Genomic DNA, 22503 nt, shown 5'->3' on the forward strand with positions numbered 1-22503 from the left:
CCCGCCCCGTCTCTTGGATCAGAATCTCAAATCCCTTTCTAGCATCTTCCCCTCTCTCCGCTGGGCCTTTGGTATGCCCCAGGGGACAGATGTCTTGGGATCTTTAACATTTGGGATGCTGCAAATGCCGAAGTTAAATGAAATACCTCCGGGGAGGGGAGGCCCGGGGGAGCCTTGGGGAGAGGGAAGATGGGCGGGACCAACAGGTCCTGAAGCTGTGCGGAGGGCGCGGGGGGCGCGGGGGCAGGCGCGGGGAGCCAGAACTCGGTGGGACAGGTAAGGCGGAAACTTAGTGAACCGGACGCGGGAGAACTGGGGGAGATCGAGTCCTGAACCCCGATCTTCATCCTCAGTAGAGGGGGTCTTGCAGGGAACGGGGGTAATTTTACCAAGAGGTCGAGAATTCCCACCCCAAAGCCGTTTCCAACGGCTCAACCTTTCTCCTTCGACCCTCTCCCCAGGCCGGTGGATCTCCTGGCCAGGTTCCGGCAAGCCAGAAGGCAGGCAAACAAAAGGAGCCCAAGTTCCAGGCCGGCCTGGAAGGGGAGGGCGCGGTGGGGGAGGGGCTGGGGGGGCAGGACAAAGGGGCTTTTTACGGAGAGCCTAGAGGATTGATTTCAGGGTGCATCCCCGGCTGGCCCGAGTTCCTTTCCCTGCCTTAGTTGGAGGTGAACACCTTTCCCAGTGGTCAGAAGAATGGAGAAAGAAAACAGTAACGGGGGTTGGTCTTCCATCCCTCTTGCCCTAAGAGTCCCAGACAATTTCCCGTCTTTTCCTGGTTGTGAGCTCCTGTGGCTGGCCATTGATCTGTTAATTCATTAAGTAAAGTTAGGGGACTGCTGGTGCCTGTACTTGGCTGGGCGCCTTTGAGAATGTGGAGGTGCTAAGGATGGAGGACGGGGTTTTAAAAACTTTGACTCCTAGCGATCACAGAAATCTAAAGAAGGAACTTTGGGGCTGCGAGGGGCGTATGGTTGGTTACAGGTCTGTAGAAGGGTTTGGTCACGAAAGGTTTTGAAGAGGAGGCTTTCCCGCGAAGTCACCGAGGTCACATTCCAGGGCTGTGCAAGGAGCCCAAGGAGTCCTCGCTTCCTCGCCTGTCGGTGGTCTTTCTTGTTGTCAGTGCCCTGGAACTAGCGATCAGAAGCGTCAGCTTCCTGGTTCCTAGAATGGGGCTCCGAGTTCCAAGTTCTAAGCTACCTCCGGAGTGTCCACCTATCCTTGCTGTGGCCCCCTCCTAACCCCCTCCTTGGCAGGAGGGCTATTGGTTTGTCAGCTGCACTGCAAACCTTATATTCTGTTGCGTTGGGGAATGGTGGATTTGGAGTAGTTAAAAATCAAGGATGAACACAAGCAGGTTGGTCTGAGACACGTTACTGAGCAGGGGCCTACTACCCATCTTCAATAGAAGTCTGTACTACAGCCCTGGGTTTCTGCAATAAAAGGAAAAGGAAAAGCTCCGTTGCACAGCTGACTTGCAAGGAGGCTGGGAGCAGTGAGTGAAACTCTTCCTACGCGATTAGTGGGTGCTGAAGAGGGAGGACGCTGATGGTTGGTTTCGGGGCTTGCCTCTCTGCAGGTTGCATATTTCTTTGGTCGGGGGACAGGTTCTGCTTGAGGGGGTTTGAGTTTGTGATGTTGCTGGCCTGGCTTCTTCTGCTCAAGTCCATTCTTGAAAAGCGGGTTTCAAGCAGCGGGAATCATTGGTGAAGCCTGGAGGCTTTTCCTGGAAGACAGCTTAAGGAATTTATGTCCCGGTGTGTACAGGCCTTAACCCGATTTTGAATTTTGCCCTTGAATTCAGATGGCATTACCTGAGGCCGTAGTTCTTAGCTGGGTTCAAACCTGACACCTCAGGCTGCAGGGGCAGCGTCCGTAACTGGCTTTCCTGTGAGGTCGGTTTCCTCGTGCACTGAAGTTATATGTAAATAGCTTCATTCATCGGTTGCTTGAAATGACCTGTTGCTGGGTCTTGTTTAATGTTAATAATGAAGTATACATGTTGTTACGTTTTTGTGGTTTCCGAACTGCACTTCATTGTAATTGGGCTTCATAACTGATCTCTTTATTTTAAACATTAAGAAAATTAAGCAGAATTGATTCTAGAAACTCCACCACTGTCCCCAGTTGGAGCTGGGGGGGGGATGGGCCAAGACAGTTCCAGCCCAGGGTCAACCCCTCGCAGACACTGGACAAGCGTGTAAACCTGTTGGGGGATGGGTAGACTGCAGTATTGTGGAGGACTTAGGGGGGTGGGAAGGAGGTTCAGAGAGCATGCTCCCCACGGTGGGGAGGGTCTGTCCCCTGTGAGGGCCCCTTGGCCTCTGTTTGGGGAGTGGAGGAGGTGGTCAGCCTGTAGGAGTCCAGGGCTAGCGCTGTTTGGAAAGAGGGCGTGTACAGGAATGTGAAGGTATGGGAGGGGGGTTATGTCTAGAAGGAATGGGGTTGTAGAGAAGGGTGGTGGCAGACTGTGACCCAGCTCTGTTCAGGAGATGCTTAACAGCCAGCTTCTCTGATGTTTAGGTGCTAGGGCGTGGAGAGTGAGGACCGGGTCCCTTAGGGACTAGGAGAAGGAAGGTCCGTATTGAGTTCCTAGGTGGCAGAGGTGGAGGATGGGAATTGATGGGACAAAGGCTTGAGCGATGCAGTCAATCTGCAGTGTATCTGTAGCCTCTGGGAAGAGGCCGCTGTCAGCCTCAGGTCTTGTATACTAAGAAAGTTTGCTTTTGCTTGAGGGTCGGTGGACTGAGAGGCCTGGAAGCCAACTTTTGGCAGGGACCAAGTTCCAGGGTAGTGACTGGTTCCCCGCGTTTGGAGAACAGGCTAAAGATTGCTGCTCTCCTGTGGAGTAAGTGATGGCTAGACTGTTGGTCAGTGCCCCACAGAGGATTGCTGGGGTGGGTGTCGGTTACACATGGGATGTGATGCTCTTGATGCTGCTGGAATAAAAAGGAAACAGCGTGGTCCCCCACCTCTAGCACCCTAGAGTCTGCAGGAGCAATCCTGTCCTGTTTTTCTTGTCCATTTGCTTTTGTTTCTTTTTTAGGTGCTGGGTTTTAAACTTGTACTCTACCCATGCCTTCCATACATTCACCACAGCCGTCTTTTCTTCTTCCTCCCCTTCCTCCTCTATTTTTTTTTTTTTTTTAAATATCATACCTTGTTCTGTTTACCCAGGCTGGTCCTCAGTCTATGGGCTCATGTGATCCTCCTGCCTCGGATCACAAGTAGTTGGGTTGTGACTGCAAGTTGCTACAGGTGCCTGACACAATCCCCAACTCAGCCCGAGGTTTGAGGCTTTTAAATCCTAATCTGGGAAAACTGAGGCTGTGTTAGGGAAAGCGGTGACCCCCTGTGTCTGTGGATTTTCTGATGATGCTCTCTGCATCCAGTGAATTTTTTACTTGTTTTTTTTGGGGGGGGGGCTAACATTCTTCGATTTCTAGAAAGAGAAAGTGGGGTACACGGGAGGCCAGAACCATGCAAGACAGAAGAGCACTGAAGTGTTTCATAGCTCAGCACACTGTGTTTGGGTTCTTTGTGGCTGTGGAAACCTGATTCTGCTGCCTTCTGGCTGTCTTTCATGGGGAACCCCTTTTTCCCTGCTCCCCTCGGCCCGGAAGTGCAGAGGCCTAGGAGCTGCCTGCCGACGACTGCCAGCAGCCGGATTAGTTCAGGGAAGGACTTGCTCACCTGCTCCTCCCCTCTGACTCAAGTCGTAACAAGTAACCTGGTTCCCCTGGCCCGGCTGCCTGGGAGGGACAGCAGGCAGGCGGGACCCGCTGAGAGGGAGAGGCAGGGCCCTCAGCGTGTGGAGAGCTTGCTGGAAGCCAGAGCACCAGGTGGCCTGCTTGTGACCTGGGAGACCCCGAGGTGGCACAAGAGGCACCTCAAACCCCTGATCAGAAGTCTTTCCTGATCTGAACTGAGCTCTGGAGCAGGTGAGAGTGGGGGTGGGGCAGGGGTGAGGCCAGTCTTTGGGTTTGAGCTGTAGGCAGACCAGGAAATAGAGGGAGCCCTGGTCAGACATGGCTATCATTCCCCTACACCGAAGGTCACATTTGGGTTCAGAAGAAAAAGGTTTGCTAGTGGGTTTGGGAACAGGGACCCTGTCTCTGTGAGCAGGCCTAAATTTCCAACAAAGATGAGCTGGGACAGAGGGGATCGGCTTTGGGGACACATTTGTGATGTGGAGGTCCCCAGTGGCTTCCCTGAGAGAAAGTGTGCAGGAGCTTCGCTCTCCTTCTGAATCAATCTTTCTCCCTCTGGCTTTGTCTGGGGTAGCAGGCGTCTTCTTCTGGGCTGGCTGGGAGGGTCAGGGGGGCAGAGAGACTCCTGAGTTGGGGGTGGGATTGTTACCTTAACTGCCTTTTTCTAAAGCAAGGCCTTCCTTGCCTAGGCCCAAGCTCTGCTGGGTGGGGCCTGTGCTGCCCCTGTGAATTCTGGGGAAGGTTCCTCGCAGTGGAGAGCTGTGCTGTGTCTCTATGGGTGTCATTCTCAGCCTTGTATTGCCCAGAAGCTAATTCAGACGTAGTGGCTGGGAAGGGCCTTAGATCTGTCTGATTTTCATTATCCTCGTGAGGAAAAGTGGGCCTTCGGAGGCCAGAGACCCTCCTCGGCTGTCTCACAAAGCTGCATAACTAGGTGCTGAACCCAGATCTCTGGACCTGTGCACTTTGCCCTCCTTAAAGCAGCAAGTGAGCCCAGAGCTGACCCTGCATCCTGTTGGGTCCACGGTGAATATCAGAGCCTTGAGGAGAGAGAAACTGGAGAAGACATGCTAAGACATCCCTTAGTCTCCAAAGGAACCCCCTCTTGTCTGCTTAGTCTCCGAACGAACCCCTCTCTTGTCTGCAACAGCCCCCCTGAGAGGAAGGGCTTGAGGTGTTTCAACCTTTCAAGGCAACTTCTTAGTGGTTAATAATCAATTAGCAAGTGTGACTAATTGACGGCTTCCCCTCCCACTTTCCCCCTCCCTCTGTCCAAAGCAAAAGGCTCCAGGTGCCAGCTGCCAGCCCTGCTAGAGTCTTGGTCCTGCTTCCTAGTTGCTTGTCTTCTTCTGGGATGAGTGGGAAGATGCCTCGAGGTGGGAGAAAGACCCATCTGCCTGCTTCTCTGGGCTAGAAAGAGTAAGGGTTTGAGACAAACGGACAGCATGAGCTAGCAGTTGCCCTAGCTTCCTGGAAGTCCCCAGAGGACACGGCCGGTCCCTTCAGTGCGTCGGTCAAGGCACCACGTCAACTTTTATTCCTTTTATTCATGCCTATATTCTCCAGACTTGCTTGGGAGATTGAAATTCCCGAGTGCAAAGTACATGTCGATTTCAGGGCCTTGGTTTTAACCATTGCTGCCCACGGTGCGAAGATAACCTGTGTTGTTTACACAATCTAGTAAAGCTCTCCTTATCCCTCTGCTCTTTCGGGCTCAGTCAGCAGACCTGGGGAGCTTAGCTGATAGTGGTACCCCCTCCTCTCTGCTTCACAGTCCGTTCTCCCAAGGAGCACCATTTTGCTCTGTTGTCTGCCAGGCAGGGACGAAGCACCCCCCTCCCACCGTGCCCCACCCCTGCAGCCCTTGTCCTCTGTGGAGGCAGCAGGATAAGGTCCAGACAGAAACTCTGAAGGACTTTTGGACTCTTGCTCAATGGGCTGACTCAGTGAGGAGGTGGTGGCTGGCCTCTGCTTCCAGACCTCCGCCTGGGCTCCACCCACCCTTCCCCACCCCTGCTCTAGCCAACAGCTGCCAGCCCTGGCCAGCTGGGATCCCACCGAGGGTGTGGGTTTGGAAAAGAGATAAGGGGAGGTCACAGGTGTTTGGGTGAGTGACGTGCTGGGCTGTAGCCCACCAAGGTGTTCTCTAGTCACAGGGGGGCAGAGAAGCCAGTGTTTTCCTTTCCGTCCTTGGTAACTTCTAGTCAGCTTCCAGCCATCCAATAGACTCCTCCCGCCTAGCTGTGGAGTGTAGAGCCCGCAGGTTAACTCCTCCTGGGGAAGTCTCCTAGGTATGCTGGTGGCTTGGGATTCAGGACAACTCTCTGGCATGGAACTGCTTCCTTGACCTATAGGTGAATGACCAGGTCCAGTCAGCAAGGTGCCCTGGTCCTTGGGTCCCAGATTGGCTTTGGCTTTGTGCTCACTGCCCAGCTGTTTCTTGCCAGTGCCTTTAGCCAGTGGGGCAGTAGGCAGGCCATGCCTCATGCCTCCTATATTCTCGAGGTGAGGATGGCTATACCTCTTAAAGACAGCTTGTCATCTCCCTCCTTTGCCATCCTGTTCCATCTTCCTGCCTTTTCATCTTCTCTTTGTTATTTTTCTTGTTCTTGTACAGCCACCAGTTCAACCAACCTCTTTGGACCTAGAGGACTTTCTGCGGAGAAGATGTAGTGAGGGGGAGCTAGGCTGTGCCCTAAGAGTGTCCTACCACCCCAGAAAACCTCTCACCCCTAGATCATTCCAGAAACACAATCCTCACTTCTATTTCCCCACCTCAAGCATTGAAACCACAGGCGGCTTCATAGAGTGTTCTTGTTATTTTCTCTTAAAAGCTGGGAAAACGCCAGGCAACCTACCCATCCTGGCCCAGGCTGGGACCGGCGCAGCCCCTTCTTCCTCTGTGCCCCTTCCCCCCAGAAATTCATCATGGAGAGTAAGGATGAGGTCAGTGACACGGACAGTGGCATCATCCTGCAGTCTGGTGAGTGATGTAGGAAATTCCCCTGCCCTGGTCGCTGCTGACTCCAGACTGAGTCCCTAGGCCTTGGGCTAGTTAAGCTAAACCTCCCAAAGGGCTGGAGAAGGAGAAGGTGGCAAGGGAAGTGGGGGGACTGGATGGTCTGGCACCTCCAGGAACTGTAGTTTTCCTTGCTGGAAGGCACTAGCCAGGAGTTTCTGTCCTGTCTGGAGCAAGGATCTGCTGTGTCCAACTTTAGCTGCAGCGATGAACTAAGAAGCCAAAAACTCTTATCTAACGACTGTTAATGTTCTCTCTACTAAGCCTGAGCCTGTGGGTCTAGACTTCCCTGGCTTCGAGAAAGGACAGGAGACAGGGGAAGACACAGTTCTGCCCATGACCCCTTCTCCCCACAGGTCACCTGGTGGGGCAGCTCTCCCTTTGTACTATAATGGTACAAATCTTTGGGCAGCCAGGAGATAGGATGTTTTGTGGTTGTGACACAGACCTTAGCAGCTAGCTTGTAATATGTGGGCAAGCATGAGACTGTAGGGGAGTGCGCACTCCTGGAAGTGGTCAACAGTGTCCTAAGGATGCCTTACTTCCGCAGTCCTGAGCAGGTGTCCCTTGTCTTCCCACAGGCCCAGATAGCCCTGTTTCACCAATGAAGGAGCTGACCAATGCAGTGCGCAAGCAGCAGAGGGCCCTGGAAGCGAGGCTGGAGGCCTGCTTGGAGGAACTGCGTAGGCTCTGCCTGAGGGAGGCGGTGAGGCCCCTGGAGCTACGCTTTGGGATATTGGGGCTGAGGAGAAAGTCACATTTTTGAAGGGGTTGGAAATCAGACTGGGGTCTGGGCCTAGCATCTCCCTCATGTGGGTTTGACCTGAACACTGGGTAGAGGGGAAATAGACCTGGCAGAGGTTCAGGTACCGGAGAGGAAGAGATGAGGGGCTGCAGAGAGGTCAGAGAGATGGACGCACATTTGATAATTGTACCTTGGGTCAGGGTAGCCTTCGGGAGGAAGTGATCAGATGGGCTGAGAATGCGAAAGGGGAGAGAGCGGGGTGCTCGAGAATGGGAGTAAGAAGACAACTGTGGCATGATGGGATGAGCTGGGCAAGAGCACAAGATGCTCTTGATTTCTGAAATTCTTGATCTCTAAGGTTTCTGGGACGTCTGGCCCATGCAGCGTGGGACTAGACAGCAAGTTTAAATGGTTAGATGAGGGCGGGGTGGGTGGTGAGGGCCTGACTTGACTCTGCCCCCCAACCCCAGGAGCTGACTGGTACTTTGCCAGCAGAATATCCCCTTAAGCCGGGAGAGAAGGCCCCCAAGGTCCGGCGTAGGATCGGAGCGGCGTACAAGCTGGACGAGTGGGCTCTGCACAGAGAGGTGAGGCGTGTCACAGGTCATGGTCACTGTGCCCCATCCCCGGAGGCTGACTACCGAAGCAGTCCAGTGCTCTGGCAATGTCTGCCATCCAGTCTGGGTGCTGGCCGTGTTAACCTCAGGGCTTCTCCTCATGAGTAGCCCAGATGGCTCTGAGTAAGCATGCTACCTCAGCAGCTGGGGAGCTGAGCTCAAGGGAAGACACTGGGCTTGGCCCTAGTGGGCAGAGGATTAAGAATACCAATAACCACCATGAAGAAGCGGTTGCCAAGGGGGGTTGGTGTAGCCTGAGGTCCGGCCTTTCTCAGCCTAGGTAGAAGGAGGTGGGGTGGCTCTGACCTTAGGTGACCTCCCCCTTAGATTCCCATGAGTTGGCATGCTAGGTTCTTTGGGGTCAGGAAGGAAAGTGCCCCACTTAAGTCCGCTCCCAGCCTTGCACAGCAGGTAGTTGGGGTGGGACTCTCATAATTGACAGTTGACTTTGAGCCCCTCCCACCGCTCCACCCTTTCTTGTGTGTTCCTGGACACTGCTGCCCGCACACCACCGGGTCAGAGCCACCTGGAGTCTTCTGTTTCCCCCTAGCGCCAAGGACTCTTCTTGGCCCTCACTCCCAACCCCCTCCCTCCCCAGGACCCCCTAAGCAGCCTGGAGCGCCAGTTGGCTCTGCAGCTTCAGATCACCGAGGCGGCTCGAAGGTTGTGTGCAGAGGAGAACCTCAGCAGACAGGCTCGCAGGCAGCGGAAGCATGCGGCTCTGCAAGAGGAGAAGAAACTGAGGGAGCTTGAGCGCCGCCTGGGTGATCGGCGGAGGAACAGCGAGCCCCCTCCCACCACTGTGCCCTCCCTGGGCAGAGGTGAGCCCGCTTTCCTGAGCTGTGCAGGCCTCTCACAACACAGCCCTGTACTCCATTTTGCATTATGCTTTTGGCTACTGCCTGTGTTCATGTTTCACATTAGCGCGTAGCGCGCCATTAGAGTACTCCTGGGCCCACGGAGGCTCTGTCTTTACCTATGTACCCCACCAAAGCATCTCCGCCCCGAGAGACCTTCTCCGTCCATTTCCTCTTTCTGCATCTCCCTCATAGTACCCCACTTTTACAAAACTTTATAGACGGAAGGCGTTTCTCTGCTTGGTCATAACCCAAGGGTTTTATTCAATCTGGAATATTACCTTCAGGACAAAGTTCAGTGAACCGAAGGTTCTACAGTAGTGTGCTTTCCTCCAGCCCGAGTTAGGCAGCTGTAGGGATTGATTGTCAGGTCCGGATTTGTAACCTCCATTTCACTCTTGGTTCAGCCCTGCTCCCAGAAATCTCTTGGCCTGGCCCCGGCCACATCTGAAGGAGGCGGTGTTAGGGACAAGCTGCTGGTCTGTTCACTGTAGCCTTGAATCAGAGCATGTGGAGCAATAGCCTCCCTCGCTCCCCTGTGTCCGTCGCCACCCATCAGCTGGGTTCTCTTCCCTGACTGGACACACGTTAGAAGCCTGCAGGTCCTTCCTGATCCCCACGCTCCATGCCTCGGGTAGGCATTGCTTTCGGCAGCTGCGGCTAGTTCCGGAGTGTGTGAACAGACACCAGCCAGGTCACCCTTGGAAACCTGGAGTAGATGGCAAAGAACAATGTTCTATGTCATGGCTGACGGAGAACCCAGAAGTGGAGCCAGGGCCTCCAGTGGGTCTGGTCCCAGTACAGGACACCACTCTCCCTTCCCAAGGCTCTAAGAAAAAGGGCACTCTGTTCGGTCTCCATTTCCCACAGGCCCTGGGTATGGGAAAGATACCAGATGACCGAAGCGTAGTGATCCCCAAGGGCCACCTCTGTATTTGGAGGAGCCATTAATGATGAGATGCGCCCTGTCCCGGTGGGTCTCAGCCCCTCTGGTCCCTCTCCACCTTTGCCTGTAGGTGCTGCCATGGCTGGCGCCTTTGCTCTGAGAGGGACTTTGCTGGGGTGCGGGGCATGGTGTCACTACCGCTGCCATTGAGACTGGGTGACACTCCTTGTCGGAAGTGGGGAAGCAGGCCAGGACGTGCCTAGGGCTTTGGCTTAACCCTCTGTAGGAGGCGAGCAGCTGAGGTTCTCAGGGCCTTTAGCCCAGAGAAGATAGGAGGTGTGCAGAGGAAACACCTGGCACAGGCAGCACCGCGTTTGGCTCTGGCGCAGACAGACCCTGCCCTCCAGACAGGCCCGAGGTTCTGGGTTCTAGTGTCCTGATTTGGGAGCGCAGAAGGAAGTAGTTCTGGACTCACCACACCTGTTTCGTGGCTCCTCCGTCCCTTGTGCTCACCTGGAAAGGAGGAAGTCGAGAGAGATTAATAATTAGTTTGAGGCTAGAGGGTGTTTTCAATTCAAAAGGAAAAATAAGCAAACAGACCAAAAAAAAAAAAAAAAAAAAAAAAAGAAAGAAACCCCACCCACCACCCCCTTTGCACACAAGGGTTATTCAGTTGGAGAAAGTAATTAACCAGGTGAGGGTAATTAGTTCTCTGCAGGTGGCAAGGAGCAGCCGGGCGTTGAGCTAATTTTTACTATGAGCAAGCCGAGACCCACCCCCTGGACTCCTCATGCAATGTGCGCTCGGGATGTGCTTGTTGATTGACAGTGTCAGTCAGCACTATCTAATAGGGACTCAGCGATGGAAACATTGTGCTGGCCAGCATGGTGACTGCCTGCTGCACATAGCTCCTGGACATTTGGATTGTGCCCTGTGTGACTGAGGAACTGAACTTTTCATTTGAGTTAGCGCAGTCTTGTAGTCTGGTTTGGTTTGTTGGGCAGTGTAGCTTAGTAAGTATGGTTTCGTGGTTCTACTTCTGCCTGGGGTATTCTGTCATGGCTGCAGGGTGGGGGGAAGAGTTGTGGTAGGTAAGGGAGCAGGACAGGGGTGAGCCAGGGCCAAACTGGGACAGGGTGGAGACAGTGGGCATCTCAGGAGCCACTGTGTTTGGCAGCTTGTCCTCCCAGCTTCCACCCTGCAAAGCCACGTGACTCAGGAACTCCACACAGCATTGTATCCTTTGACCTACAAAACCAACAGTCCTGTTTATGTGAGGATTGGAGGTGACAGGGAGTGATGTCTTCCCAGACCTTTCTGCCCTGACCAACACCTGTGATGAACCCATATTGCACTAGTGGGCCGTGAGAATAACACTTGCATCATTTCTTCAACTTGACATTTGCAAAAAAAAAAAATAATAATAATTGCTCTTAAAGTTGTTTGTAAAAGACACCAAACGGAGAACCAGAATTCAACAAAAGGGCTTCTCATCACTGCACCCCAAAGCAAAGGTTAACTGTGAGCTATGCAAAGCCTTGGCTAGCTACTCGGCCGCCTAGCCACAAAGCCACAGACGATAAGAATTGCTATAGGTAGAGTTTATCTTTGGCTATAGTTACAGATCAGAGATTGGCAATTTTCTCCATAAAGACCTGGAGAACAAAGATTTTAGACTTTGTGGGTTATACAGTCCCGTATCACAACTAACTCTGCCTTGTTGGTGCTGAGGCAGCCAGACATCACGACTCTGGAGCTATGTCTCAGTACGACCTCAGATTTGGTCTGTGGGATGAAGTGTAGCAGCCTTTTTAACAAACGATTTTAAGATGGTTGAGACTGTTTGTTCCGCTTAGAACTTTCTGGTAACGACCTATACTGGCAGACAGGAGAGCTAATCAAGGGATGTGGCTTACTTGGAGCCCAGCCTCTAGCTAGACCGGTCAGGTGTGAATTCTTCCCCGGCAGCCTTTTTGGTGGATTGACCCAAATCTCCTTGCCTGGGCTAAGACTCGGTTTCCCCAGTTACATGGAGATGACGGTATCTACCTCAGTTGTTAGGGGTTTTACATGAAGTAGCGCAGGCAAGATATCTAGGAAAGGATTGGCACAGTAGATTACTAATATTAATTAGTAATTAATTATTAACTATTATTAATGTTTTCTCATCTCCGTTCTCAAACAGCTGAAAATGCTTTCTGGGTTCCATCTGGGCCACTCCGAGTTAGCCTCAAACTCCAGAGCATCACATCTGTTCAGGGGCAAAAGAAAAATAGGGCTCCCCCTCCCCCACCCCATGTCCTGAGTGACAGCTGCATTTCACATGGCGCTTCCAGGCTCCAGTTCCCTCAGGTGACTCGCAGGGCACTAGCCGGCCACTCTTCTTAGGGTCCCCACAGCCCATAGTCCCCACAGCCCAGACTCCCACCCCCACTGCTCTTGTGGGTACTACAGGAATTCTTATGTCTGAGACCCTGGAGACAGTTGCATTTGGGGTATTTGAAGATTGTAGACACCCTAGCCAAATACTCTGCATCCTAACAGCATTCTAAAGTTGCTCTCGGTCTTTCTCCATATTACCAGAAAGTCCTTGTTGGCTGATGGGAAGTCTGTAGTCCAGAGCCTTGAAATGTCTTAATTTGTGAACCCCTTTTTACCTCTAGGTAATAGGTTCTGAGTACATGGTTTAGCACGTAGTGGGTATTTCCTGGGGGAATTCAGCCGCTGTCCTGGCAGAGGAAGTGGGCAGCTTAACTCTGGGCTCACTGCCTCTCTTCTCTGTCCTCCTCTTTGATTGCTGCAGAGCTCAGTGCTTCGGATGACAGCTCCCTGTCTGATGGGCTACTCCTGGAGGAAGGTAAGATGTCAAGGCTGTGGGGATTTGCAGGGTTTGCTAATGAGGTCTCTCGGCGGCAGGACTGGAAAGTTGAGGATGCTGATGAAGGCAGGGGCACCAGCTAAGGGTCTGCCTCGGATCTGATGTCAGTTGCTGTGTGTCCAGGCTCATGCCCCGTTGAGGGTGGGGGATGTGCTGAGCTCTTCTTTCAATGGGTCCTTTTGATGAGGAAGGGAATGATGAGCTCTAGCCTGTCCCATTAACCCTGGTGTCCCTGCTTCGCTCAGAGGATGTGTTTCAGAGCCAGTTAGAGCCAGTGGACGGGCTACTCAAAATCATTGCTGTGGTTGAAAGGAAGGCAACACTGGAGAGGATGTACAAGACTGTGGATTAAGGATCGTGTTTAAAAAGACTGAGAGCAGTGAGGGTCAAAGTGGACTAAGAAAGCGATGCAGGCGTGCCCAGGGTGTGCCCAGGCCAATAAGGAAACAGGGCACCTAGGTGAGGCAGGAACAAGAAAAGTAGGTAGCTGCAGACAGGCACCCACCGTGAGCAAGTGCTGGAAAGTGGAGTAGAGAGACTGAGCAAGGAAGCAGGTGTAAAATTAAAATAGGACTGGGGAAAGGGGGAAGGAGTCCCAAGGGAGAAGAAAGCAGTGTTTCTTATCTGGGATTGGGGCTGTGGCCTGGAGCAGTAGGTCAAGGCATCGAAGAGGGAGAGCAAAGCCTGGGTTGTGGAGGTTCTTGCTGAGCCGGTTTTCCCCAGCCTCTGCCTTTTCTTCTACGCTTGCAGAAGATTCCAAAGCACCAAAACCTCCCCCAGAGTCTCCAGCACCGGCACCGGCACCACCTTCACGGCCTCTCCCACCCCAGAGCCTTGAGGGCCTGCAGCCTACAGGACCTGAGTCTGGTGGCCTAGAACGGGCCCCCATCCAAAACAGTCCATGGAAGGAGACCAGCCTGGATCACCCCTATGAGAAGCCCAGGAAGTCTTCTGAGCTCAGTAGCGAGTCCAGGTCAGGCTGGGGAGGAAGGCAGGGGGCAGATAGGTGGAGAGTACTAGGGTGGTCCCCACTGGGGCTGTGGATGAGAAATGTACAGGTGGTCGCTAGGGTGGTCCCCACTGGGGCTGTGGATGAGGAATGTGCAGGTGGTCACTTGGGTGGTCCCCACTGGGGCTGTGGATGAGGGATGTGCAGGTGGTCACTAGGGTGGTCCCGACTGGGGCTGTGGATGGGAATTTGCAGGTGGTCACTAGGGTGGTCCTGACTGGGTCTGTGGATGAGGGATGTGCAGGTGGTTGCTAGGGTGGTCCTGACTGGGGCTGTGGATGAGGGATGTGCAGGTGGTCGCTAGGGTGGTCCCCACTGGGTCTGTGGATGAGGGATGTGCAGGTGGTTGCTCGGGTGGTCCCCACTGGGGCTGTGAATGGGAATCTGCAGGTGGTCGCTAGGGTGGTCCTGACTGGAGCTGTGGATGGGGAATGCCCAAGTGATCACTCTTATTAGCTAGGTGATGCCAGAGGTGTGAGAACTGGTAGCCTTTTGGGGTGCTGACACTTTGTACCACTCCCATTGAGACCCTAGCCTTGTGAGCCTTCAAATTAGAGGTTCTCAACCTGTGGGTCCTGGCCCTGTGGGTGGGGAAAGACCCTTTCACAAGGGTTATCTAAGACCATTAGAAAACACAGATATTTACATTATAATTCACAATAGTAATGAAATTATAGTTCTAAAGTAACAACAAAAATAATTTTATGGTTGGGGCGGTCACCATGTGTTAAAGGGTCACAGCAAATAGGAAGGTGGAGGACCACCGCTCTAAATAAAACACTGCGGCCACTGACATTTCCCATCTCTGCAGCAGCCCAGCCACCACTCCTCAAGAGCAGCCCAGCGCCTCCAGCCTGTGGCTGCTAGATCCTGCCTCCTACCACGTGGTCCCCATCCGAAATGTTCCTGGCCAGCGGCAGGGCCGCACCAGTGCCCCAGCTACCCCTGAGATGCAGGGCAGGAGGGGCCAGTCGCAGTCTCTGAGGTAAGAAGGCTACCTTAGGGGTGTAGGGGACAGCCCATTCCCATCCCCAGCTACGCAGATACTGCTGAGACACCCTGGGTGACACAGGGCTAGCACCTTGGGTGCTCCTTTGCATCCCTCTGGGGTGCCTCTCTGAGGAGGTCGAGTGCAAAGCATTTCATCCGCGAAGGAGGATTCCTTGACACGAGGTTCCCAGCCTCGCCCTGGTTTCACACACTGGCGAATATTGCTTTACTGTTGGTCGCCGACAAAGCAGACTTTTCCAGTCGATGCACAGTTGGTTCTCGTGATTCACGATAATCATGGCCTACAGCATGGCTGTAAACACCAATAGCAGAGGTTCTCAACCTGTGAGTCGCAACCCCTTTGGGGGTGGAACCACCCTTTCACGGGTGTCACCTAAGACCATCTGAAAACACAGATATTTACATTACGTTTCATAACAGTAGCAAAATTACAGTTCCAAAGTGGCAACGAAAGTAATTTTGTTGGGGGTCACCACAACATGTATTAAAGGGTTGCAGTATTAGGAAGCTTGAGACCCTCTGCCTTAAGGAAATACAGATTTTGGTGACAGTGTTGCTCATTAACCGAGTACTGCTTATGTCCTTGTTGAACATGAGTTTCTGTTTAGGACACTTAATACATCTGTGGCTTCATTAACACTGGGCTCATGCCAAATGACACTGTAAGTTAGTCTGAATGAAGTTGATCTAGCAGTCTTATTTTCTCTACAGGAGGGTTCACAGTGTTCTTGTGCTTCGAAACTGCAGGGAGCAGTTCAGCATCACTTGTGGGGCCATTTTAAATATAAAGTAGTCGGGTGTGGTACCTCCCATCACTTGAGAGGCAGAGGCTGGTGGGTTCCAGGCCAGCCTGGTCTACAGAACAAGGTCCAGGACAGCCAGGACTACATTGAGAGACCCTTTCTCGAAACAAGCAAGCAAGCTGGGCAGTGGTGGCACACGCCTTTTATCTAAGCACTTGGAAGGCAGAGAGAGGCAGATCTCTGTGAGCTCGAGGCCAGTCTGGTTGACAGAGCGAGTTCCAGGACAGGTTCCAAAGCTACACAGAAAAACCCTGTCTCAATAAACAAAAACAAAACAAAACAAAAAAGCAAGCAAACAAAAAATAATAAAGTCACCGTCCCTCCCCCATACACTAATTAATAAATACCACAGGAAGTCTGAAGGATGAAGTATGATGGCCACACATGAACTATTTAGTTCTATTTCAGTGTGGGGCAGAGCTGGAGAAGGAACCCAGGCCCCATGAGTGATGGAGAAGCTTTCTATGTACCCCAGCTGTGTTTTGTTAATGTTGTGTTTGCTGGTAGATAAGATTTCCCTGTGTAGTCTAGCCTGGCCTGGAATCCACCATCCTCCTGCCTCAGCCTCCTCCTTGGTTCAATACCTCTGTACTACCCACACCAAACTCAGCACTTGACCCTTGGTCAACCTCTGCTGGAGATGTTTTCTTTTTTTTTTAATATTTATTTATTTATTATGTATACAATATTCTGTCTGTATGCCTGAAGGCCAGAAGAGGGCACAAGACCTCTTTACAGATGGTTGTGAGCCACCATGTGGTTGCTCAGGACCTTTGGAAGAGCAGGCAATGCTCTTAACCACTGAGCCATCTCTCCAGCCCCTGGAGATGTTTTCTTAAAGCAATCTGAATCCTTTGCTGCTCCAAGCGATCATGACTATGTGTTAGTTACTTTTCTCCTTCGATGCTGGGATTAAATCCCAGACAAAACAACTCAAAGAAAGAGGTTTTGCTTTGGATCACAGCTGGAAGTGCTGTCCACCGTGTAGGGAAGGCGTGGCGGCAGGAGGACGAGGTAACTCAGTGCATCTGTGGCCAGGAAGCAGAGAGAGATAAATGCGGCTTCCCAGCTCATTCTCAGTTCCTTTGTTTTGTTTTGTTTTTGTTTTTCAAGAAAAGTTTCTCTGTGTAGTCATGGCTGTCCTGGAACTCTGTAGACCTGGTTAGCCTTGAATTCGGAGATCCGCCTGCCTCTGCCTCCTGAGTGCTGGGATCAGAGATGTGAGCCACCAGGCTCAGCAACTCTCAGTACTTTTAATCCTGCCCAGGACCCTAGCCCATTGAAAGGTGCCACCCATATTTAGAGTGGTCTTCTCACTTCAACTAACCCAGTATAGAAACTCCTCACAGACACATCCAGAGGTTTGTCGCGTAGGTGATTCTAGATCCTGTCAAGTGGACAAGATTAGCCATTGCAAAACGCTGCGCATATTGACTTTGGAATCAATTTGAGCAAATAGGTGAATTGGCAAATACTAAACCTATGAGTAATGAAAACCAACCGTATGTTTCTTTCCAAGCCCCTACTGCCCGATAGCAGTAGTTTCAGTCAACGAGATATGAAAAGTGGTGCCATGCCTACCTGATAGCACCAAAGCCTCTTCAGGTTGCTCATCAGGTAGCCTTAGACAGGTGCAGTGGCTCCAAAGTAAAGCTGGTTTTATACTTTCACTACCACCAAGGTCATTTTATAAACAATGTCTTTGTACAGAAACTTCAAAGGGAACCCTGCCCCATGCCCAGTATGTAAGCAGAGCAGGAGCTAGATTTTAGCCCTCCACGATCCCGTCCTGCACGCTCCTGCCCTTTGGAACACATAAAAGCTTTTCACATTGAAGTTAGATGCTCGACAATGTCTAAGCAGACAGCGTCTGAAGGAAATGTTACTGAGCAGAGTGTACCCTAGCTGCCTGGGAAATGTGACATGGATATCGCAGAATGTCGGCCTTCCTGTCTGTGGTTCGAATCAACTGAGAAACCAAAATCCTTTTAAAAAAAATCACATATGTATCGGACAGGAACAAAATTCCTTTTGCAGGTCTGGGCATTGAACCTAGGACTTCATGCAAGCTAAGCAAGTATTCTTACCTCTGAGCCACATTCCCCATTCATCAGATTCTCGTCACTGTTCCTAAATAGTACAGTACGTGAACTAGTTACATGGCCTTTGCACCGCATTAGGAATTATAAGATCTCCAGAGATGGTTTAAAGTCCACAGGATGTATTGTATGTAATGCTTACCTGTTTTATCAAGGGACTTGTAACCTGGATTTTGTGACTCATGCCAGCACCCATGGATTTAGTTTATCCCTACACGGAAAGGGCTAGAAGGAATCACTTGGGCATGAATGGAGCAGGAGCAGATAGCAATAGAGCATGCTGGGAGGAAATGTGTTGCCTCTGCATATATGCACAAGACTGAGGAGGTCTGACCAGAGTAAGCCTAGCACACGCTCATTGCTTTGGGATAGAACACCGGCCTCCAAAGTCATAACTTATCATAACAGTGTGGCTCCTCCCCCACTCAGAGCTTTCCTGCTTCCTCTTCAGGATGGACTCCTTCCGATCAGGTGCGGAGGGCCGAGGTCGCAGTGCCTTTCCCCGCCGCCGCCCCACTCACTACACGGTGACCGTGCCGGACTCCTGCTTCCCGCCCAGCAAGCCCCCGCTGCCGCACCCTGCCTGCCACTCTTGCTCTGAAGACAGCGGCTCTGACGTCTCCAGCATCTCCCACCCTACCTCACCGGGCAGCAGCAGCCCAGACATTTCCTTTCTACGGCCCCTCGGTCCCCCTGAGCCACCTCGCCATCATGGGGTCTGGGGCCCAGCCTATGGCCGAGAGCTGGCCCCTCACTACCCTAAACTTCTGCTGCCCGCTGGATACTTCCCAACAGGGCGCTACGTGATGGTGGCCGAGGGCCATCTGCCACCGGGCGAGTGGGAGCTGTGTCGTGCAGCCCTAAGTGCTGCCTACGACGAGGAGGGCGCTCCCCTGCGCTACCAGCGGCTGGTGCCCTCCCACAGCCGCATCGTGCGCACACCCTCATTGAAGGACAGTCCCGCGGGCAGGGCACTCAGCAAGGCAGCCGTCTCCGAGGAGCTCAAGTGGTGGCATGAGCGGGCACGTCTCCGGAGCAGCCGTCCCCACTCACTCGACCGCCAAGGGGCTTTCCGCGTTAGGAGCCTGCCTCCCGGGAGGGAGAGCTTCGGGCGGGCCTCAGGACCTCGGACACAGGTCGAGCATCCCCTGGGGGAAGACATTATTAGATCAGCAGACTACTGGCCAAGTAATCCCTAATTGGGAAAATTAGGCTAAAAAAAGAGTGTATCCTTTTGGCTTTAGAAAGCACTTCTGACCTCCCTATGAGTGTCTCTGACTTGTGCCTGCTGTGTCTAGTGTCTCCTGCAAGAGCACATACCCACATACCAGTGTGGCCCTGTAAAGATCATCCACACAGATAGCTGTGGAGATTTCCCCCTAATGGCTTCACAGACGATCCACACAGCAGATAAACTTCCGTGTAACCAAATGTGCAACCCAAATTAACCGTTGGAATTTCCTGACTCCAGGGCCCGGACAAAAGGAGAATCTGGAAAACGGGTTTGCAGAAAGCAACTCAGGGCAGCCAAGCTGAAATGGTTTCTTGGTTAACAGCTAGCGTACCCGGTTCTAATCCCAGCCCCAATTGTTACAAGTTATACGCTCCTGTGGGTTACTTAACTCACAGGCTTCTATTTCTCCCCCTCAAAAAGACGCATTGTAAGTGACTCCTCTCATAGGGCGATTAAGCATCTAAAATGACTAGATCAATGCGCAAGAGCGCTGAGTGAGAGGTAATATCACCCATGCTCCCAGAGGCCGGGGGGGGGGGGGGGGGGGGGGGGGGGGGGGAGTAGGTTGCAGTGGTAGCATTTCGGCTTAAGAACACTGACTTTGGGTAGGGATGCAACCTTGGTTTCTGTGAGCCCCATTTCTTCATTCTTAGAGCTAGGATAGCAGGCATGAATCCTCTCTTTCTTTTCCCTTCCTGATTCAGAAGGCTATGCAGGGGACACGCTCTAGAAGTTACCAACAAGCTGCTTCTTTGAGACCCCAGATTCCCAGCAGCCCAGCTGCATCATCCTCCCCTCCCCCCTGGTTCTTTGGGCTGTTGCAGCTGCCATCCCTGGCTGGGCAGCACCCTGGCCCAGTCCCAGGCTGAACACCCTTCCAGCTGACATGCTTTTCTCTTCCTGCGAGCTCGGACCTGTCTTTGGTCTAGGCTTGGCCCATCCCAACCTGTTAGACAGGGACGGTGATGAGACATGAGGCCAGGAAAGGTGGGGAAGAAGGTCAGGGTGCCTGTCACATCCCAAAGAACCTGGAGTGGTAAACAGATGGGGGGTGGGGGGTACCTGGGAGCATCATTCTTGGGGAGGGCGGGAGCAGACCACAGGGGCTTGGTCTGTGGTGGTCTATGCTTTTGAGCAAGAAGAAAGGTGTGAGCGTGTTCTCAGTGCTGACTGTCTGCCCAGTTTGCTCATCCACCTCTCCTTTCTCCCTGTGACAGGTGCCCCCAGTGTGTGTACTCCGGAGGTCACCAGATGGGGCTCCGGTGCAAGTCTTTGTGCCTGAGAACGGCGAGATCATCAGCCAGGTGTAACTACGTTGAAAGCCTTGGCCACAGCTGGAAAAGACTTTCATATTGGAGCTGGGGTTGACACCCCTCACCCCTAAGTGCTTCCTTCGGCTCTCCTGCCCTCATCGCCGGCCGATGACTCAGAGCTGAAGCCTTTGTTTTTTACAGGAGTGTTTTCCAGAAGCCCTGACCTGAGGATTTATATCTGTGATTTGTCTTCACGGTTCCTATAATATGATTGTACTTTATCCCCCGGAGTCTGGCCTTTTGGACTTAAGGACTTGCTGGGCTGATGGCAGCATTTATCTTCTTATGCAGTCCAAGTGGCCTAGAGGCCCCTTGGGATTCCCCCGATGCTCTGTGCCTTCTTCCTGAGGTGGCTGCTGGTTCCGACCGCGGGAGGCGGGATGTGGTACACACACAACAAGGACTCTTCCCTTGTTCCCAGATCTCTGGGTACCGTATGCTGGGCAGGATTCTCCTCTCCCTTTTATGTGCTCTGTGATGCACACTCAATGGCAGGAAAGTCATTATGTCCTGGCGGAGCCTTGTCTTCCCGCTCTTCTCCCAACGCTACAGGCCTCTGCTAGCAGCCTCCACCTCGGTTCTGTCTCCATACCTTTGAGCTCTCAGACCACTGAACCTGGACTTTGAGGCTACACTAGACTGTCTAATCAGGGGGCTGGTTGGTGGGGAACACCTCACCCTTCACAGCCACTGCTGGCCAATGTGAGGCTAGGCTGGTTAGCAAGTATGCCCTCTGAAATCTTCATAGTCCTAGAAGCCAGCACCTTAAAAAAAATGTATACATGTTTACATATTTTTATACATATGTATGAATACATTTTTTTGAGTGCCACTTCTGTGGCGTATTTGAGGAGGCAGTTACTGCTCCTTCCATTTTCTGCTCTGAGAAAAATCCTTGTTTGTTCACACCCGGAGACGTTCATTAATGACTCCCTATAGGGTGCTGGATTGGCTTAGATAACATGAATGAGTTGTCCCAGATCCTAAGACCAGGCAAGCCAGGAAGCTACCTACGCTTAGACCACTGGTACAATTAAGTTCCTTTGCTGTCAGGTCAGATGCCCAGGTAAGCGGTTGTGAGTCTGTGTGGTCTTCTCCACTTGAGCACTTCTCTAGTTCCTCTCCGGACTGGACGAACGCCAGATGCCTGACTCTAATGGTCTGTTTCTCCTGCTGGAGAGAAAACAGTGTGGCCCATTGCACTGGGGCTGAGGGAGGGGCGGTGCTAGGAATTTAGGGGGCTAAGGCAAGCTCAAGGAGTTGCACAAGGCATTTCTGTCCCGTGTTCTCACCGCATCCTACAGAGCTCCGCTCTCCACACTGTTTGGCTGCCCTGCTTTTGCTTGTCTGGCTTCTGAGCCCCTACCCTAGTGTATAGATGCCCCTTCCCAGTGTGTTCTCTGGATCCCTAAGTGCCTTAGTTCCTAAGTCACAAAGCTGGGAGACATCTGAGTGCTGGGCCCTCCCCACGCCTGAGCACCCTCCGCGTTAACTTATTGGTCTTACCTAACAGCTATTTCGTGTGTTTGCACAGTGGCGGTGCCCGCAGCTGCAGGGCTGAAACTGCGCAACGTTGTGCCAAATACTTCAATAAAGTCTGATTGGCCCAGCTGAGGAGGAAGGATTTTGTGTGTGTGTATGTGTAGAGTTTTCTGACAAAGGCTGTGCCCAGCTCCCTGGGCTTCTGGTTCACCTTTCCAACAGTCTGGCCATGTCTCTAGGGAGCAGGTGGGGTGGCAGAGGGAGACCCAGGTTGCTTCTTTGACCGAAGGGAATCCTTCGCAGCACCTTGATGTCTCCAGGGACTGAGCGCTATGCTTTGGAAGTCATCTCCAGAGAGATTTTGGGACAGGCTCACCTCTGGTGTCAAATGGCCCAAGCCAAGCTGTGGTTAGAGGCTTGCGAGAAACAAGTCCTGTGGCTGGAAAAACAGGCTTTCCTTGGGTGAAAGAGGGGTTGTCCATAACTCCTGTGTCTGCAAAAAGCCCGGGGAGGGGGGTGGAGGGTGGGAGACTGCAGCTTTCACTGGGCCCTGTTGGGGTGCTCAGGAACTGGGAGCAGACTGTCCCCTATGACTCCAGTTTCTGGGACGCTTGTGGTCTGAGTCTGAGGTAGCATGTGTCAAGTAAAGGGGTCTCTGTTTTGCCTGTCCCTGCCCACAGTCAAGGAAGAGGTAGGTCACAAAGGGGCAGGCAGGTGGTTATGCAGGTGTGACTGCAGCTCTGCCCTGGGTGGCCCAGCCCTAGGGACTGTGGGCATCTGACCTTCAAGGGCCTGACTTCTTTAGGCCTGGGGGTTACTTTATACTGGGGGCTAGGCAGG

The 22503-nt window shown here is 52.6% G+C and overlaps 1 protein-coding gene across 4 annotated transcripts; it reads left to right on the forward strand.

Moving 5' to 3' along the window:
- The first annotated feature begins 100 nt into the window (after positions 1–100).
- Positions 101–21795, forward strand: Inava (innate immunity activator). 4 transcript variants are annotated; one of them, XM_050147829.1, is made up of 10 exons: positions 101–276; positions 6545–6693; positions 7311–7435; positions 7945–8061; positions 8690–8912; positions 12638–12691; positions 13463–13685; positions 14533–14706; positions 18086–18770; positions 20086–21795. In XM_050147829.1, the coding sequence occupies exons 1-10, from the start codon at positions 116–118 to the stop codon at positions 20176–20178; spliced, it is 2004 nt and encodes a 667-aa protein (XP_050003786.1). In that variant the 5' UTR covers positions 101–115; the 3' UTR covers positions 20179–21795. The 4 variants fall into 4 exon arrangements, with proteins under 4 accessions (XP_050003786.1, XP_050003787.1, XP_050003788.1 ...); XM_050147830.1 differs by having other exon boundaries at positions 116–276; positions 14536–14706; XM_050147831.1 differs by lacking the exon at positions 101–276 and adding an exon at positions 2460–3941.
- The last annotated feature ends 708 nt before the right edge of the window (positions 21796–22503 follow it).

This window comes from Alexandromys fortis, unplaced genomic scaffold (genome assembly GCF_014885135.2).
Source record: "Alexandromys fortis isolate MF-2015 unplaced genomic scaffold, M_Fortis_MF-2015_v1.1 scaffold_58, whole genome shotgun sequence".
Lineage (NCBI taxonomy): Eukaryota > Metazoa > Chordata > Mammalia > Rodentia > Cricetidae > Alexandromys > Alexandromys fortis.

Bases quoted from the DNA above. Each gene is read 5' to 3' on its own strand.
- Inava (XM_050147829.1), top strand. From the start codon at position 116: ATGCTGCAAATGCCGAAGTTAAATGAAATACCTCCGGGGAGGGGAGGC. The intron at 14,707-18,085 runs GTAAGAAGGCTA...CTTCCTCTTCAG, and splicing joins GGCCAGTCGCAGTCTCTGAG to GATGGACTCCTTCCGATCAG. The intron at 18,771-20,085 runs GTCGAGCATCCC...TCCCTGTGACAG, and splicing joins CCTCAGGACCTCGGACACAG to GTGCCCCCAGTGTGTGTACT.